Genomic DNA, 19,598 nt, shown 5'->3' with positions numbered 1-19,598 from the left:
GAGTATATAAAGTTTGTGAATTTTGGATGAGCCGTTCAAAAGATAAATTGATTTTTAATTATTTTTATATTATTTAAAGTTGCGACATCATTTCATGAGTCACTTTGAACTAAACTATAAATATTTGGACTAAATCATAAATCATTGGGGATATTTGTGTATTTTCTGTATTTTAAATTACTTTTGAACTAATCTGTATCTGTACCTAGTTGACTCGGCTTGGACTGAATGTTTTTGGACTAAACCGTATTTTTTCCCCTTGTTTATCCGTAGAATTTCCCTGACCGATCAAGTTTCCGAATTGGCATGCGAAAATTGCAAGCATATGGTTAACCTACTGGTCTTGGATTCGAACCCACTGCGTACAAATATGTTTATTTTATCGTTATCTCCTATTTCTCTCCTATTTCATTTCTCACCGCCTTTTAGGTCTTCGAGTTTCTCAACAATTCCTCACTAGTTCAGTGGTACTTACAGGAAAAATCGTTCCGAAGCAAATTAATGGAGAGATTAGTGGTATTTCCTTCTAGTTCTTGTTTACTAACTTCTGCTCTGAACCCCAAAACATACCCTTCTTCTTCGTCTTCTTCTCAACTGCTCACAGTGTCATTTCTCCCCAAAACAAAACCCCTTTTGTCCTTTCAACCTAAGAAGAAGCAAAACCCATCTTGGAATCTGTATGCAAGTTATGAAGTTGGTGGTGGATTTCCTGAAGAAGATTTTGGTGGAGTGAAAATACTAGAAAATGCTGAGAAACAAGACCCTGAATATTATAAAGCTCTTCTTGATGGTGGTGAACAGGTTACTTCTGTTCTTGAAGAAATGATTAAGCTAGTAAGTTTTTGACTTCAATTTATGCTTAATTTCCACAAATTTTATCTGTAGTTGAATATTTAGTGACATTTTAAGGACTGAAAAGAATGCGAAATTTTGAGTCCTTCATAGATTGAGGCTGGTATGGGTAATGGCCATGTATAATTGCTGCACTGTTAGGAAATAGTGCAAATGGTTTGAATAACTAGGGCATTTTCAATTGTCAAGGTTGAAGATGGAACCAAATGCCAATTTTCCGCTGTTCAATTGAATAATAAGTAGGCTTAATCAAGTGATAATTAGTAATTTGTTATCGCTAGAGTTAGTCATTTAAATTGGTTTTTATTGGAAGTCAATATGACAATCTTCTTAGGTTAATTTGATTTGAGTGAGTTTCTTAGCTTTTCATAGTTCTCGAAAAGTTATTAGCCACCACGAAACATTGATATATACCATCCTTGAGGTTGTAATTGAGATAAATCTGTTCATATCGTGCAAGTTTTTCCAAATTGTACCCCAGCCCTCTCATTTCCTTCCATTCCTCACACTTTCTCTAAGTTCCTATATGTCGTACATTTGTTTTCCTTTTCTAAAGCTATACTATCTTATCCTTTAGAACTTTGTGCATAGTGCAAATTTTTATTGCGTTTACTGGTGTTGATATCGTTCCTCACTTACTGTATAAGCTGTGTGAGGTAACACGTATCTCATTTTCTTATTGGATGGTACCATCTGACTGTTTGTTTGTTAATATACATATTTGATTAAAGTTGGAAGACATGAACATGAATGAAGCATCTGAGGAGGTGGCTGTTGAGATAGCTGCACAAGGAGTTATTGGCAAGAGAGTTGATCAAATGGAGTCTGGGTTTATGATGGCTCTTGATTACATGATCCAACTGGCAGAGAAAGACGATGATGACCAGGTATCTTATGACACTATCATATGTAGTGAAATAGACATCATTGTTATTCTCGAGTTGTAGAAATGAAATTAGTTTCAAATGGTTTTCTTGCTGTTTAAATTTAATTGAAAGATGCAGGAGAGAGTAAGTAAATATAATTCACAAAGCATAGCCCTTGATGGTACAAATTTGGCACAGGGGAGCGAGTGTTATAGAATATCTTTGAGAGAAAAGTTACTGAAGTTAAAAGTAGTTATATTTTGATAAAGAAACTGTTTTATTCGTTTCTGTAAAAAAACCGTGGTTCTGATTTTTGATGCGTAAGTACTGAAAAATATGTGCATGAATGCATCTTCACTTACCATTATAGGCACCAGCTTTTCCATGAGTTGGAGATCTAAGTTCATAACAATTACTCCCTTTAAACCTTTTCCACACTATATGACTAAATAACTAACAGAGTAGAGGTTAGCCATGTCTAAAGTATAATCTCCGACAATAATCACTCGTTTTTTGCTCTCTCATATTTTTAATTGTTCATTTCTTTTTCTTTTGCAGCGCAAGTCACTCTTGGAGGTTATCAAGCAGACAGTGTTATCTCATCTTACCAAAAAGTGCCCCCCACATGTGAGGCCATGTTCTTTTGGCACTAATATGATATTAACTCTGTCCAAAAGGAACCTGTAACTACAACCATTTATTCAACATGAAGTGATGATTCTTTTTTTGTTTTTGACATTTTCAGGTTCAAGTGATCGGTCTACTCTGTCGAACACCCAAAAAAGAAAGCAGACATGAATTGCTACGCCGAGTGGCTGCTGGAGGTGGTGTCTTTCAAACTGGGAATGATGGTACGAAAGTGCAACTTCCAGGGGCAAATTTAAATGACATAGCAAACCAGGCTGATGATTTACTAGAGGTACACAATACTGGCGCAATGGCTTTGAAAAATCTGGTCATTAGTGAAACTTTTTGGAAATCAGTTTTAGGCCCATTAGTAAATCTGAAAGACTATGAAAGAAGTGGCATGATATTATATGGCCTGTGAATTCTAGCATATCCATGTCCTGATTGGCCGTTTCATTTTTTTTTTCTTTCATAATTGTTAACCAAACCGTAGAAAATGAATATTAACCTTGAATACTAAATGCCAAGTGGTTTAGGCTTTCTACTCATATTGGTGCGTCAGTGGTAAACATCATATTATGTAAGTATCTTTAGTAGTGTTCTGGTTAGTTGAAACACTAGGGAAACTCAAATTTGAAATGTTAACTAGTAGATGCAGATAGAAATGATGAGGAGTGCATGTTCGTAAGTCATAAATTACAAACCAAATGATTGCCTAGCTCCTAAGTTTGACTTCTCTCAGGTTAAATCGATGTAGCTCAGCATGCTGGGGCAACTACCCTATAAATGCATCTGGGATAATATAAATACTGAACTTCTGCACCAATTTAGAGCTGTGTAACAAGGATCTTGCAGTTTTTAAAACTTTGAGGTGTCTACACGTGTTAACATTTGTACTTGGGCCTGACACTGCTAGGCACAGTCGTGGTAATTGCAGTTACCATTAGCGTCTTGCGTTTATTTATTTAAAAATCCTAAGATTCTCAAGTCATGTTCAACGCCCCATACCAGTGCGTGTCGTCATTTTGAGGTTGCTGTGTTTTTGTACCATGGTTACATACACTTGGAGAAACCAAATTGATCTTCATCCCTTGCTTGTCTAGATTGTAGACATCAAAATACTATAGTGGTTGTTTCTTGAATCCATTTATACATCATATCTTTCATTTTGACTGCTGGACATTATATCGGTGACTTGTCAAGTATTTGTGTATCTTGAGGAGTTTATTCAGCACTAGATATTTAGCCGGTCCTTATTCTCAAGTGTAACTATTCTAATTAAAGTACAGGAATATTGATCAAAATACTAAATTTTCATTAAGTGAGATTCACTTGGAAACTGTGTGCATTCTTGTAAATCTTAGTGAAGGATTGCTGCATGTCTGCTTGAACATTTTTATTACTAATGGAGCTGAAAACTGTTGTGTTTTTATCTGCTGTTGTGGGATCCTGAATTGCCATCTTAAAGTTCTGATTCCCTTTAATGTCTTGGAAATTTGACCCTCTTATAAGTTATATCCATCAACCTTATTTTGCAGACAATGGAATCTAGGCCCGTTGTTCCTGATAGGAAACTACTTGCAAGGCTTGTTCTGATCAGAGAAGAGGCTCGGAATATGATGGGAGGTGGTATTCTGGATGAAAGGAATGACCGGGGTTTCACAACCCTCCCCGAAGCAGAGGTTATCCCTCTCTTTCTCATGATTTGATTCTGTGGTTATAGCATTACTTGCAACCTCAAAAGCTGCATTGGCTTAAATTCAACATCAGGAGATGTGTTGCTGAACTTTGATCCTTAGGAAATTGAAACTTGCTCAGAAAAGGTCTCAGGACCTAATTCTTGAAGTCACCTTTGAATTAATATGCCAATTAACAGTCCGTTATTAGGTGTTCATTCTCGAATCTCGATGACAAACACATGTAAACGCCTAGCACCAAAGGTATATAAAAAATGCAAGCCAGAAACTTGCGGCCAGTAGTTTTGAGTTTCGATTCCTAAGTACTCCGTTGCACAACTCTGATCTTGCTTTCTGGTATTTCATGATAAATATGAGTCTGGCCACGCTTCCCTCCAGACAAATTTAAGGTGCATCTAATTCAGACGTATGCTTTATTTGGTAAAACTGTGCTATTATGGATAAACGTTTAAAGTGGCATCGTAAGTTTTGAAAACATTACATTAGTTGCAACTTAATCTCACCTGTATGCGATTAGGGCACACCACATACTCTTCTTCTAAGAAACAATGTCTGACATGTGTATAAAAGATTATTCTCACAAGAGAAATCCAGTAACTATTGTTGTTAATATGATTGAGTTTTCCTGAAACAATCCTTGTTAAAACGCAGGTTAACTTTCTGACAAAGCTAGTTGCTTTGAGACCTGGGAAAACCGTTGCAGAGATGATTAGGAATGTAATGCTAGGAAAAAATGAAGGTGAAGACAAAAGTGACGAGGATGACAAAACCAATACAGAGAAGATACCTGGTGGGATTACTGGAAGGGTGAGTTATAGACTTGAATGAGTATCATTATCTGAATTTTGAAGAATGTGTTTCGAGTTGCATTCTGAAACATTGTAGTTTCCAGGCTAGTGTTTCTGGACGCACACCACTTCCTGTACGACCTGGCATGTTTCTTGAGTCTGTTTCCAAGGTATGCCTTCGTCACACTCTTTCTGATTTCTAGAATCTGTACAAGATAAATGCTCGATTACATATTTTTCTGTGGGTACTCCAGAAATTATTTTATATGCATTTGTATTGTTTCTGAACTTCGCAGGTCCTTGGCGGCATCTATTCTGGAAATGTTTCCGGCATCACAGCTCAACACCTTGAATGGGTAAGCCTTTTCGGGTTTGAAACTGTGTGCACAAACATCTCCACTGACTAATTTTGTTGTGTTTCGCTGTTTCCAGGGGCTCCGCTTCTTTCTCTTTAGAGTGGTTTTTTCTATGTTAAAACATCTAATGGCCACCATTATTGATCCTTCCAGGTTCATCAGAAGACACTCCTAATTCTCCAGGAAATAGCCTTCTAGTGGAGACTTCCATAGATGCACTATTCTTGGTTTTCTCATCAGTTGTTACCCGCTGCAACACTTCCAGGTAGACTTTCTAATTTATCCATTCTAAATATTGAACTGTATCTAGGCATAAATAACTAAACAAAATATGTGGGGACACGCAAAGCAGAAGGAGTGTTTAAAAGTTAAGACATTCTTTACTGGAATTTTCGCCTAAACTCGCCCATACTGATTAGGAAAAAAACTTTGAAGTAAGAAATGAATGTGAAGTGATACTATGTAGAAGTTCATTTCTACTTGCAACAACTTCTTGTTGAATTTTGCAAGTGTCCAAATCCTTGCATTATAACCTCCTAGAGAAATTATAAGCAGAATTTCAAACGATTTTTCATGAAAGAAGAATCTTTTCTAGCTTTTACTTCACTTGTCTACAACCCAAGATGTCAACTCCAGATTTTCCCGATTCTTTGAATTCTTCCGAATCATCTGACTCTAGTTGTCAAATTAGATCTCTTAATTATGACTTAATGAGATGATCATTGGTGAAGCTTCAAATTCTGCATTCCCCATTCTCGTATCTAGCTATAAACTTATACATCTTATAACCATTGGTTTCTGCTCGTCTGAACAAGATCCTCTCATTGGTGGGGATTTCATCCACCGGTAAGTGTATTACCAGGTTAAAAATCAATTCTCTATCTATAGCGACCAGGGTTGTTATATAAAAGGAAGGAATTACAACAGGAATTCCTCGAGTCATCTAGGTGTCGAGTAACCCTTCACAACAAACTCTTGTGATGCCTAGTTTAGAGTCGAGGTTGATACTGAACTGATACCCTTTTCTTCAACTTCGAATTTCTGACGCTTTATTTGTGCCTAATGGCAGACATGAATTGCTAAGATCAAATCTCCGATGAACGAGAGAGGAACTATCTTCCTTTATCTAGTTTGTCAAGTACGGAAGTCAAGTAAAGAAGTTCTGAACTGAAAACAAGAGCAAAAGGGTGAAGACTAAGAGATCTACTGTCATATCCTTGGCATCGTGAAATATAAGCTATACTAACTAAAACGAAAGCGACCACGTGCACTCTCTAAAGTTGAACAAAAATGAAGTTTATAAAGTTCTTCAGTTGTTCAGAGCCAGAAACATTTGAACTGCCGCTCTGGTTAAACTAGCAAGTTCTGCCTGTAAAGTCTCCACACTGCAAAGGTCAAACCACACAAACAACTTCAAGGTAATTACACCTTCAGGGTGGTGTGGCTCACTGATCTCATCGACCAGTTATCTGTGTTTTGATTTGGTGTTGACATTCTTATAGTTTGCAAGGTTCAAACAACTCTTGTCCCAATTATAAAGAGCTCTCTTCTCAGATTTGTAGTCTTGTTTCTTGAACAATCTGGGGCTCTTATCTTCCTGATTTTACCAAATTGGCATGCCACAAGCATCCTGTATCTTTCTGGTTTCTTTGAATCTAGCAGCAACCAAAAATACGCAAATGTTAGCTATTCATTTTTGGCACGGCCCTCCACTCCCTTGGACAAACTCAACCAGATCGGGCCCACAGCTCTGCGTGCCGTCCCCAACTGAATTTAGAAACGGTTGTTCATTTTGAAAAGTTTTGTAACTCTTCAGATGAAGGATCGTACCGTTATGAACAGACAAATGGGGAAACGTCACCTTCTCTAATGCATCCAAACTCTATAAATTGGAGGATCTTGAAAATACTGATACTTTCAGAATACTGATTTCTTCCTTCTTCCCGCCATTAGTTATAGTCAATTCTTTCATTTTGAACAATTGTTTCACTGATGGAAAAAATTGTTTATATTTCAAAACAAATTGTTTCACTGATGGAGATAGGTATAGTAACCGAGTCACGGACAGCAGATTAGATTGGTGGTTTGCCACCGCTGCTACATCGCATGTATGTAACGACGAAGCGCGCTTCAAAACATACGCGAAAACAGTGGGAAATCGTTGTGTGTTTGTGGGTAATAACCACTCTGCCAGAGTAATTGGGGAAGGCACGGTTGAACTTCAGTTTACTACCGGGAAGAAACTCACTTTGAGAAATGTTCTACATGTACCCGATATTCGAAAGAACCTCGTGTCTGCTTCTTTGTTGGGTAAACACGGTTTTAAGACCGTGATAGAGTCTGGTAAGATGACACTCACAAAGAATGGAGTCCTAGTTGGAGAAGGCTTCTCTTGTGATGGAGGGTTTAAATATAGTATTATATAGATTATTTTATGTAAATAACAATTAAATAAGTTCTTCTGTTCGGAGAAGGCCATTTGTTTACTCATAATTTAATTTCTTGCAAAAACATTGTACCCAATACTTTTGTGAAATTCGTGTTAAATCAAAATCAAATTGTTTTGTGGTGTTCAAATGATTTCTATTTGTGCAAGCAGAAAATGCATCAGTAGCACTATACTTACATCCTAGAAATGCAATTACTCAAAGCCAAAGGCCGGTCATTGACACGCATGCATCCTCTCTTAAAAAGCAACATTCTTACTCAAAGGCCGGTCATTGTTGTCTCCCACATTTTGACTCATTAAATCACCCAACTGCATTAGTTACCTTTTCAATAAACCAAACCAAGATTACAAGAAGAAATTCAAAGGGATTGGGAGGAAAATGAGAAGTCAATAAGGAATTAAGGCCATAGACGTTAAAAAAGAGGAGACTGTCTCTGCATTTCTTCTCTTTTAGTCTTCCTAGTCGTTTTGAATACACAGAGCTTATAGAGAATACCAAACAAAAACCCACTCCTATAAATTCTAAGGTTTCACTGTCATTTTCTTCATAAACGTTTTCCTTTTACTTTTCTCTATTTTGCTTCAAAAAAATCCTAAACATTTTCCTTCATCTTCTTCAAGTTCTTTACAGTGAAGTTCATTATCTAGGTATTGATTCCTCTAACTAATAGTCTGTTTTGCATGCTATGTTTATTCTGTTTCTTCAAGTTGGTGTGGATTGTTGCATGTAGGTACTAAGGTACTGGTTAATGATGGCGCCGAAAGAGCATATAGAAGAAATAAGGAAAGGGAAGTTTTCAATAGGAGCTAAAGAACCTAATCTTTTAACTGAGGATCTTCATCAGGCTGTCAAGAACCTCTCAGCCGAATTATATGCTAAAGATGTTCATTTCCTTATGGAAATCATCCAGGTATTATAATCATCAATTTGTCATTATTAGTAGATATTGGATCTTAGATGTATTTTGTTGTTGTTGCTGTTGCTGTTAAAATTGAAATTAATATATAATCATACTGAAGTGAAGTGGCAACGTGCATTAAGGATTGTTTTTATTTTTGATCATTTGGTAGTAGTTAGAGAAGCATTTGCATAAAGTAGTGTTTGTTGTCTTTTACTTACCGGGCTACTTAGTGATTGTGTTTGTGGTTTATTGTTGCTGCATTTATTTCGATTTTTATTTTATGGTGGAGCGTGCTATCCCTAATTTTGAAGTTTTGACAATTGAATTTGCAGAATGCTGAAGATAATGAGTATCCGGATGGGGTGAAACCTTCGTTGGAGTTCGTAATGACTACTACGGATATCACAGCCACTGGTGCTCCTGCAACTCTTCTAGTATGCAACAATGAAAAGGGATTTTCATCGAAGAACATTGATTCTATCTGCAGTGTTGGACGTTCTACTAAAAAGGGACATAGAGAACGAGGTTACATTGGAGAGAAAGGTTCGTCTGTCTCTAGCATATTGCTTTTTTTTTTTGGTAGTATAATAATCATCTTAAGTTACGGGGTTCCGATTTTTCGTTTCAAGAATGAGCAAAACCATTATAGTGCTGCCATAAGTATTTTGAGGGCTCATTGGTGATGCCTGTTTGAAATTTTCTCCATGAAGCCTTGAAAATTATGCATCTATTTTGACTTATATTTGTTTTCATTTGTAGGTATTGGTTTTAAGAGTGTGTTTCTTATCACTTCTCGGCCATATATCTTCAGCAATGGGTATCAGATAATGTTCAGTGAAGACCCATGTCCAGAATGCAATGTTGGATATATAGTCCCTCAATGGGTGGAGGAGCACCCCACAGTTGCTGAATTACAACAAGTATATGGATCTGCAAGGTCTCTTCCAACCACTATCATCGTTTTACCTCTGAAGCCAGATAAAGTTCATCCTGTGAAGCAGCAACTCTCAAGCATACACCCTGAGGTGTTGTTGTTTCTAGCAAAAATCAAAAGGCTTTCGGTTAGAGAAGCAAACAAAGATCCGAAGCTCAATACGTTGTGTGAGGTCTCAATATCCAGTGAGACTGAATTTGTCTCTAGGAAGAATGTTGATGCTGAGTCATACACTCTTCATCTCTCGGCCGAGGAAATCAGTACTTCATCTGAAGCAGAATGTAGCTATTATATGTGGAGGCAAAGATTTCCTGTAAAGCTGGGAAACAAAGTGGAAAGGAGAATGGAAGTAGAGGAGTGGGTTATCACTTTGGCACTTCCCATTGGGCAACGTCTGAATCGAGGGATGAGTTTGCCTGGTATCTATGCTTTTTTGCCAACTGAGATGGTTACAAATTTTCCCTTCATCATCCAAGCAGATTTTGTTTTAGCATCGTCGAGGGAAACTATCTTACTAGACAACAAATGGAATCAGGGTATTCTTGACTGTGTGCCCTCGGCTTTTATCAGTGCCTTTGTTTCTCTCATCAAGTCATCTGTTGCAGCTCCAGTATCTACTCTTGCCAATATGTTCACTTTTATACCGATCAATCCCTCTTCATATCCGAAGTTAAACACGGTGAGGGATGCAATTAAATTGAAACTCATGGAAGAGAACATTTTGCCATCCCAAACCAACAGCACACAGAAGTTCTTTTACAAGCCGGGGGAAGTTGGTAGACTTTTACCTGCTTTCTGGAATATTTTGGAGAAGGCAGAGAAGCAAGGTGTGAGCTTACAGAATCTGTCTACCCATGGGAAGTACGTCCTAAATTCAGCTTTTGATAAAAGTATGTATGATAATGTATTGAACTTCTTGGAAGTTAAAGCAATGGAAAATGAATGGTATGCCAAGTGCATCCGAGGTTCTAATCTTGTCACGGGAGTATCAGAGAATTTATACATTGAGATCCTACTCTTTCTGTTTGATAACTGGGGTACACATTTTCAGAATACAGCCATCAAGAACATACGTCTGTTGAAATATATTGGTGAAGATGGGGTTGTTTATTTATTGAGCATAGCTGATGCAATGTCAAAGCAGGGTAAGAAAATATGTTTATCAAAAGATTCTCACCATGTATCCTGGCTCATTGATTGGAATAATGAATTCCGGTGCTCGTTGAATTATCATTTTATTCCCAAATCTACTCAAGAGGCTTTGCAGTCATTTCCAAGGAGGGAGACGATAAGGACTTGGCTGATCAGTTTGGGAGTACGTGTTTTTAACGTCTTTGAGTATGCAGATCTTCTTTGTTCTTCTATTCACAGTTCCGGTAGTAAACTTGTCATTACCTCTGCACACTTCTTGTGTCACTCGTTGCGCGGTAACTATTTATCTAAAGCAGAAGTGAATATGCTGTGCAAAAAGTTGCCATTGGTTGACAAGTATGGCAGTATCACCACACAAAGAAGTGGGGTTCTTGTTCCAGCTCGTGATAGTAACTGGTTTGCATTGATGGGTACAAATCCATGGAGAGGAAACCGTTATGTTGAATTAACTGAAGATTACTTAAAAAGTGGTAATTTTGCTGGTTCACATACAAAAGAGAAACAACTAATGGCATTTTTGAAAGAACATGTTGGAGCTTCAGATATCCCCCACACATGTCCTCCTGATGACTCTTTGCCAACTGTCGAATCTCCTTTGACGATAGCAAATACTTTTCTACTGTTAGATTGGATTCGGAGCTTGAGGTCGCAGAGAAAGCTGGTTGATCTAGGGAATTTCTTGAGATCAATAAGAAATGGATGTTGGTTACAGACGTGTTTGGGTGACTCGACGAGCTATAGCTATCCTCCATCAAAATCCTTCCTCCTTACCACGTCACACGGCAGCCTACTACAAAATGGGTCTGAGCTGGTTGATATTCCGATGGTCGATATTCATTTCTACGGTAGTAGAATCAATGAGTACAAGGAAGAGCTTAAAGCCATTGGTGTGATATTCGAATTCGGTGAAGCTTGCAAATACATGGGTAAGCGCCTCATGCATCTTGCAGCTAGCTCAAATTTAAAAAAGTCCAACGTGTTTTCAATCCTTAAATTTGTAAGGCTTTTGCGACAAAAGTATCTGCCTCTTGATGATTTTGTCAAGGCCATCCAAAAAGATAGCTGGTTAAAGACACTGAAAGGGGACATGTCTCCAGTTGATTCCATTTTATTTGATTCAGAATGGAAAGTTGCGGCACAAATCAGTAGTCTTCCTGTAATTGATAATGAATATTATGGGAAAGATATTTCTGGATTCAAAGCGGAACTTAAGTTGCTTGGAGTGAAGGTTGAATTTCAGAAAGATTACCAGATTGTCGTCAACTCCTTCAAAATGCCTCCATCACTTACAGTGGAAGCAACTTTTTTGATACTGGAATGTGTTCGCCACACCAACTCATCTACATTTCTGAGAGTGCTTAAAGAGCAAAAATGGTTAAAGGCTGGTGTTTTAAAATCTCCAAGTGAGTGTTTTCTTTTCGATGGTGAATGGGGTTGCATTCTGAAGGTTTTCAGCGGGTTTCCATCAATCACTGAACAACATTATGGACCAGATATAGTTTCTTACAAGAACGAGCTGAAAAAACTTGGGGTTGTAGTTGATTTCGATGAAGCAGCCAAAGTTTTTGCTGGTCAGTTTAAGCAGCATGCATCTTCATCATCAATTACCAAGGACAATGTTCTATGTTTTCTTTCATGTTGCAGGCAACTTAAGAAAGCGGCCCGTCGCTTACCAATGGAAGTCAACAAATGCTTACGCGAGGAGAAGTGGTTGCAGACTCGTCTAGGCAGAAGAGTACCTAAAGAATCTATACTGTTTCATTCTGATTGGGAGATCCTCTCTTCGGTTGTTTCACTTCCTTTCATTGATGACAGTGATTCAGGCTATGGTAGGGGGATTCTGGAGTACAGGGATGAGCTGAAGGCAATTGGAGTGGTTACTGAATTCAGTTCGGGCATGCAGTTTGTGGTTTCTGGGCTCAATATTCCCACTAACCCAAGTGATATCGCTCCGGCAAGTGCTCTTTCCCTTATGAATTGCATCAAGATGTTGTTGAAGGAGAACAATGCTTTACCAGAAGAGTTCCTTAAGCGTGTGAACAGAAGATGGTTGAAGACTCATATGGGTTACAGAGATCCGGGAAGTTGCTTGCTGTTTGATGCGAAATGGAATTCGCTATTACAACCTGAGGATGGGCCTTTCATCGATGATGCATTTTATTGTTCTAAAACTGCATTCTATTCTAAAGAGCTCGAGGCCATAGGGGTGACAGTAGACAATCAACATGGGTGCTCGCTGATCGCCAGTCATTTGGAGTCTCATTCTCAGTTTACTGTCATTTCTCGTATCTACAGATGTATGTGTCATTTCCACTGGGAGCCTAAAAATGGAGCTCCCAAAGAGCGTGTTAATGAAGCATCTGGACAGATCTTTATTCCAAATGGAAGCAACACGGGGCAGTGGGTGTGCCCAGAGGATTGCGTCATTTATGATAAGGACGGTCTGTTTGGCTTCCAGTTGAATGTCTTAGAGAAGCACTACGAGAAGGACTTGCTCAATTATTTCTGCAGTGCATTTGGTGTTCGTCGATATCCTAATGCTGATGATTACTGCAAGCTTTGGAATGGATGGGAAAGTAAGAAAGAGAAGTTAACAACTGCGGAATGCTGGGCTTTTTGGCTTTATATAGCTCGGCACTGGAATTCGAAGACAGAGAAGCTTCTGTCAGAGAAGTTGTTGAAGTTGCCAGTGAGCAGTAAAGACTCGGGTGACATTCTTTTATTCGACAAGAACGCGATATTAATTCCAGATGATTTGCAGCTGCAAGATTGTTTAGAGAAGGCTTCTCCAGATCCTTTATTTGTTTGGTATCCTAAGCCAAGTTTTCCTTCTGTGACTAAGAGTAAGCTGAATGAAATATTTGCTAGCATTGGTGTTCCGACGATTTCTGAGTCCGTGAAGAAAGAAGGAACTTCACTGCTGGATACTGCAGAGCTCAAGCAAATTACTGCGAAAGGTTCTTTTATCAAGAGAGGTCTCATTAGAATCATACTTGCTTTTCTTGCAGATCCTTCTCTTGAAATTGATTTCGAGAAGAGGCGTCAGATGGTAACTTATCTTCTTGATCTCCTGGTCTTTGAGACTGAAGAACCAATAACAGCAAGTTACGGCTTAAAACTGTCTACTGGTAGCACTCTAAAGGTCGAGGTCAGCCAAATGATTCGGTGGGAGCGAGAGAATATGAAGCTCTTTACTCAAAAGGTGAATAGGTCTACATCTGGGCATAAGGAAAATATTGCATATGCAACCTACTTTTCTAAAGTGATTGCTGAGGGACTCATGTGGGAGAAAGCAGATCAAATTGCGGGTCTGTGTGAGCTGATCAAACTCGGTTGGCTATTGGACTTTGAAGAGGATGCAATCAATTTCTTGTTGAAGAGCAAAAATCTGCAGCTTTGCTACGAAGACGAAGAGTTCATCAAGTCTGCATTTGCATTAGATTAGTTGTTTGTTTATTGTCCCAGTTATCCTTCTACTTTGCATTGTGTTCTCTTTTTTAATTTCTGCTAGTTGTTCTGCTCATGTTTTGTTGTCAGATGGTTTGAAACTTTGATGTTATCTTCACCAAAGATTATGTTAATTAACTTGTGTGTTTGCATTATGTAGCTTGCAGTTTTTATAACCGAATTTGAAGACTGATTTTGAATCTTTGTGCATGATTTTCATGTGGGCGTGTTAGAACAGCCTATGATGCTGTGACCTGTCAATATGTATGACGTGTAATGCACCAATGGAGGGCTTCCATCTGTACTTGGTGACAGCTAGATGACAGCTAAGAATTAGCTGTATAGGAAGTCCATGAGTCATTTGTTGAGTCTATCTGCTATATAAAGCAGCAGTCCTGTATTGAAATGCTGGTCTCTGTTTGAATAAACTAAATATCACAATTCACAGGTTCCACCCAGTTTTTATATGGTATCAGATACCAAAGGGGAATTCTAACTTCTCTGTTCTGATCCTGTACCTACAAACCTCCATTAATGGTGTTTCTTCAACCTCCGCTGCTACTCAACTACACTTGCAACTCACTACCACCACCATTACTACAACCACAATCACTACAACTACATCTTCAATTCACCATCTTCACAACAATTACTACCTGCAACATCACAAAACACAAATCAACAACCAAACTTGAAGAGAAATTTAGACTTTCTCATACACATACAACCTCATCACCTTCACTTCAACATCTGTTTTTCAACTCAGATGAACACAAATCACCATCTCAAACCTACTTTTCTTTTTCTTTACACAACCAGAAGAGGCATCTTGATTGTCTCAAACCTAATTTTCTTTTTGTTTACACAACCTCCACCACCGCCATCATCAACAACTTCTAGAGGCATTTCGACTGTCTTCAATCTCCTTTTCATTTGTTTTCTGTTGATTTTAGTTTTCAGATCTACATTAACCAGTTCATTTTTTAGATTTCTTCAAGATTTGTTTTCTAGTTGCAATTTCCATTCGACTTCATTTTCTGGATCTGATTTGGGTGATGTTGATGATGACGATTCAGAATCTCGATCCTTGAGATGTTGATATCTGTTCAATATTTGGATTAGAGGAACTATTCAAGATCTCCTGCTACACAAACATTCATCTGGTTTACTTCTGTTTCAAAAGTTCTTCAAGATATTTTTGGATGAAGATTTGTGAATTGAGTGATTCTTCTTCAAATGGATGAAGACTCGTGTTCAACCAGTGATTTTGCATCATCAAGCTGCAAACTCGTTATTACTTCAAGACTGTACATATTGTTATTTATTAATACAATTTGGACTTACCAAAAAAAAAATCGTTATTACTTCAAGATAAGTTCTCTCAACTTCTCAGATCTGATTTGCATAAGTATTCATAGTTCCAAGATAGTGATTGTGACAATCAATTTGTGTATAAGTTTTACATTGTATTGCGGTTTAGAGAACATCTGTGATTTTTCATCACATTGGTGAAAACTCAGTATTACATCCATTGTTTTCCTCTATTGTATATATTTCTTTCCTAAATAAATGTCGTCTGCTCATTCGCCGTGGTTCCAAAGTTTGTGCAACTCTGCAGTCATAGATTAGTGATGGAGAAGTATTTGTTGAGATACATATGATGATCTGTAGTGATGCTGCATCGACCTTTGTGTGAGTTTCTGGCCTTCATAGTTCAGTTGCAAGCTTGGGTTTCTATTTTACAGTCACAGATGACAAACTTTGCACTATACTAGTGCTCAGTTTGAGGGGGAATATCTCTTGGATTTCTATATGTTGTTAATACTTCAAGATGATACTGGTACTTGTACTACTAGAGACTGTGAATGATTTCGATTGAGTAAGGTGCAATGATCCAAATATTACAGGTCAGATTTATTATTGTGAGAAAGCTTTACAGGGGATCAACTACTGTTGTTGATACAATAGCAGATGGATCAACTTCAAGAGTTGACACAGTTCTGGTTTGTATGGTTTGGATTTCTTCTGCATCAACATCATAACATATGTTTCAACAATATCTTCAAACCAAGTTATGCAGTATATCATCTACAACAATAGTTTGCAGTGCTTCTCAACATCATACAAGGGCCATCTTTCTTATGGTTCAGCAACTACTATGTACGGAGAAAATTTTCTATTCTTTAAAGCAACCTGATGCAGTACTAAAGTGATCAGTTAGAGTTTGAGGTGGAATGCTACTTCAACTACAGTTGCTCCTGCCGAAGTTGTGTCAACAGATACTGTTGATCCTGCACCAGTTGAGTCAACTGGCACTGTTGATCCTCCTCCAGCTCCTTCTGGGATGCATACAAGCTTCTTAATCAGGATTTGCAAAGCCTACATGTGTTAATGATGCTGTTGTTTATATCTGGTAGAGTATCTGAAGACTTTCCATGTGCAGATTCTCTTTGACATATCCAGTTACATGTATTTCAGGCCACAGTGCTTGATTAGCAAAGTAATGCATCAAAGTTACACTATGAATGCATCAGTTTGAGGGGGAATGTTAGAACAACCTATGATGCTATGACCTGCCAATATGTATGACGTGTAATGCACCAATGGAGGGCTTCCATCTGTACTTGGTGACAACTAGATGACAGCTGAGAATTAGCTGTATAAGAAGTCCATGAGTCATTTGTTGAGTCTATCTGCTATATAAAGCAGCAGTCCTGTATTGAAATGCTTGTCTCTGTTTGAGTAAACTAAATATCACAATTCACAGATTCCACACAGTTCTTACAGGGCGCAATTTAACTAGCCAAAATTATACTCCCTAATTAAATTTCACAACTTCAAATTTTTTCAAATTTTAGGAGAAACAAGTTCCTTGTCAGCTCTCCGTCCCTGAAAGAATGCAAAGTCAGCCAAAGGTGTCGTTGCTAAGATATGTAGCATCATTGTAGCAAGAATAAAAACATACTTTCACCGATACAAGTTTACACAGTTTCTGGCATGAATTTTCTGTGGGTGCAATTTCTAACCGGCTAAAATTATATAATCTTTTTTTAGTGAAAAATACTATAACCCCCTTAGTATATGGGTTCAATATATACGAGCCCCACAAAATGGATCTTTCACTATCAACTCCATTCTTTTACATTATGATATTTCTAGGCCCAAAACTTTTAATTTTGGGGCCAGATTGTGAAATTTTACCAGAAGCTGACGTCATCAGAAAATAACAAATACCAGAACTAGCCCTCCGGATATATACCTTGTTTTAGAGACCGAAACCAGATTCATTTCTTCTTCGTCGTCTCTCTTTCATAAACTTCCAGAACTCCTGCGATATTTTCCAGGATTCTTCTTCTTCTTCTTCTTCTTCGATTTACGTATCCGTATTGATTTCAGGTGAATAGATTTAGCAGCTAGGAATTTAATTTTAATCATCACTCAGTATACCGATTCGATTCAAATAATCGAATTTGAATCTAGGTTTTATTTGTTCACAACTACTTCAGGTAATGTTTTCGATTTGATTCAATAGGTTTTAGTCATTCTTTGTTCTCCATTCTTAGTTTGATTAGGTTTGATCTTTTGTTTTTGATTGTATCTATTCATATCTGGTGAGAAGAACACGAGATTTTTCTTGAATCAGTCGATTCTACTATTTTGAATCTACGTACGTTTTGATTGTATTGTTCTCGTTGTTCGATTTTCTATTTCGATTTTGATTTTCTATTTCGATTTTGATTTTCTAGGGATAATTTTTGATAAGATCTCTTTTTATTTTTCATTTCAGTTTTTGTGCATTTGGTTAGGTGATTTTGATTTGATTGATGAAGATTCTCGAATTAGGTTTCATTCAATTTGATAAAACAAGTATGTTTTTAGGAATTTGAGGATTTTTTTTTTGTATGTATGAATAATTTGTGGTAGAAGTAAGATCCTTGTTCTATCCATATGTATGTATGATGGTGGTTATAGATTACTTGATAACAGTAAATTATTAAATAATATCTGTTAGTAAGGACTCAGTATCACACTTACAGTGTTCTGCAGAAGTTATCGGCAGAGCGGAAATCTTTGTATGAAGGAAAGCTGAGAGATGAAAATGGTGTTGATTATGACAAGGGGAAGAAAGTTGAGACTGTCGAGGGATATGGTGATGAGATGAAAAGTTTATGTGATTCAAGTGTCAGTAAGGCTGCTGATATGATTTCCAGGTAATGCATTACTCTCTAAATTATTTGGTTTTTTGTATATTTTGGTAAAATGTGTATCATGCGTGCCGGGGAGTTCCATACTTCGTTAAGACATTTCATTAAAAAAGGTAACAAGTAGTGGTAGTATATGCAGATTGCTATGAATGTGTATTTCCTTGGTTAGCAATTTTGTTTGACCATTTCGGCATCTCCTTATATGATTGTTTACTTGGATACATATTCCAGTAAGCTATTTTGTTCAAAGAAGAGTTTCACAGTACAATTCTATTTGGTTTCCATACATACCCATGGATTCAGAGTTTAGATTAGCCAAACCTATTGGTGTTTGTTGCTTGCGGACCCTGCATATGAAATTGTCTCGTGTGCGGATTTGACTTACATTTTATCAGACTGTGCATGCCATTTTTTTTTTCCGGTTTATCAGATTTTTTATGATGTTAGCTAAATCTGAAAGAAAAATTGAATTGTGGGTCGTATTTCTTGTAGTCATCTTTTAATGCCGTTAAAATTTGGGTTTCCACCATATCAACTATCTCTTTTATATTGGAGAAGGGTCATATGAACAGTTTTTCCTTCATAAGCAATATTTCTTTTGAGTTATTACATTTAGTAGTGGTTAATGTGGTTAATTGTAACCCTGTGTTGCTGCAGCATCAACAGTTTCTAGACTAAAAAATCATCACTTTATTGAGTTGCTGGAGTACTGTTTGGATGCAATAACCATATCCTTGCTTATCAGTTTGCAGCCATGTGTACTCTACATGACAGTTTACACGTTTAACTAGCATTGGTAGGCTGTGGATGTGTAACTACTAGTTACACATGTTAATTAGATGTGTAACTTCTTGGTACACAAGCTAAATGGATGTGTATCTACTAGTTACACATGCTAATTAGATGTGTAACTTATAGTTGATTAGGTTTGATTAGCTAGCACAAAATATATTTTTTCAGGAAGATCGATATTAATCATAACACCTTGAACAGCGAGCACGTGCTGAGAGAAAAAAATATGTCCTTTTTCTTAGAGTTTTTCTTATTCCTGCTATGTTGTTGTCTAGTTTATAAGAAGGTAAACTCCATGCCTGACGTACTATAGTTTTTAAAACCTCTGTTGTGGCGATATGCTTTCGTTTCAGTTGACCTGCATTCACGTAAATATAGTTATTGTGAAAACTCTCAGGTGGCAACTCCAAGGTCTCAAGCTGCTGTAGAGATTTGAGATACGCATGGGCTTATGCATATACATCGATATGCTCTTATAAGCTTCCTTTCATCGTCAAACATGGATATGCTGTGATGTATTTCTTGGGTAGC

General features: G+C 37.5%; 2 protein-coding genes across 3 annotated transcripts; both read left to right on the top strand.

Annotated features, from left to right (window-relative positions):
• The first annotated feature begins 376 nt into the window (after positions 1 to 376).
• Positions 377 to 7,721, top strand: LOC113314266 (protein PEP-RELATED DEVELOPMENT ARRESTED 1, chloroplastic-like). 2 transcript variants are annotated; one of them, XM_026563060.1, is made up of 10 exons: positions 377 to 834; positions 1,584 to 1,739; positions 2,277 to 2,345; positions 2,464 to 2,637; positions 3,884 to 4,027; positions 4,694 to 4,849; positions 4,935 to 5,000; positions 5,127 to 5,186; positions 5,340 to 5,451; positions 7,231 to 7,721. In XM_026563060.1, exons 1-9 carry the CDS (start codon positions 502 to 504, stop codon positions 5,382 to 5,384), a joined length of 1,203 nt encoding a protein of 400 aa, XP_026418845.1. In that variant the 5' UTR covers positions 377 to 501; the 3' UTR covers positions 5,385 to 5,451; positions 7,231 to 7,721. The 2 variants fall into 2 exon arrangements, with proteins under 2 accessions (XP_026418845.1, XP_026418840.1); XM_026563055.1 differs by lacking the exon at positions 7,231 to 7,721 and adding an exon at positions 6,256 to 6,741.
• A 666-nt stretch (positions 7,722 to 8,387) lies between these two features.
• On the top strand, positions 8,388 to 14,149 carry LOC113359161. Its single transcript, XM_026602841.1, has 3 exons — positions 8,388 to 8,546; positions 8,870 to 9,080; positions 9,297 to 14,149. The coding sequence occupies exons 1-3, from the start codon at positions 8,388 to 8,390 to the stop codon at positions 14,066 to 14,068; spliced, it is 5,142 nt and encodes a 1,713-aa protein (XP_026458626.1). The 3' UTR covers positions 14,069 to 14,149.
• The last annotated feature ends 5,449 nt before the right edge of the window (positions 14,150 to 19,598 follow it).

This window comes from Papaver somniferum, chromosome 1 (genome assembly GCF_003573695.1).
Source record: "Papaver somniferum cultivar HN1 chromosome 1, ASM357369v1, whole genome shotgun sequence".
Classification (NCBI taxonomy): Eukaryota; Viridiplantae; Streptophyta; class Magnoliopsida; order Ranunculales; family Papaveraceae; genus Papaver; species Papaver somniferum.
The sequence above is the reverse complement of the archived record's forward strand: the minus strand, read 5'-3'. Positions and strand labels throughout refer to the sequence as shown.

Coding starts and splice junctions, on each gene's coding strand:
- LOC113314266 (XM_026563060.1), top strand. CDS start 502: ATGGAGAGATTAGTGGTATTTCCTTCTAGTTCTTGTTTACTAACTTCT. Junction 835..1,583: donor TTGAAGAAATGATTAAGCTA/GTAAGTTTTTGA, acceptor ATTTGATTAAAG/TTGGAAGACATGAACATGAA. Junction 5,001..5,126: donor TTCTTGAGTCTGTTTCCAAG/GTATGCCTTCGT, acceptor TGAACTTCGCAG/GTCCTTGGCGGCATCTATTC.
- LOC113359161 (XM_026602841.1), top strand. CDS start 8,388: ATGGCGCCGAAAGAGCATATAGAAGAAATAAGGAAAGGGAAGTTTTCA. Junction 8,547..8,869: donor TCCTTATGGAAATCATCCAG/GTATTATAATCA, acceptor TTGAATTTGCAG/AATGCTGAAGATAATGAGTA. Junction 9,081..9,296: donor AGGTTACATTGGAGAGAAAG/GTTCGTCTGTCT, acceptor TTTCATTTGTAG/GTATTGGTTTTAAGAGTGTG.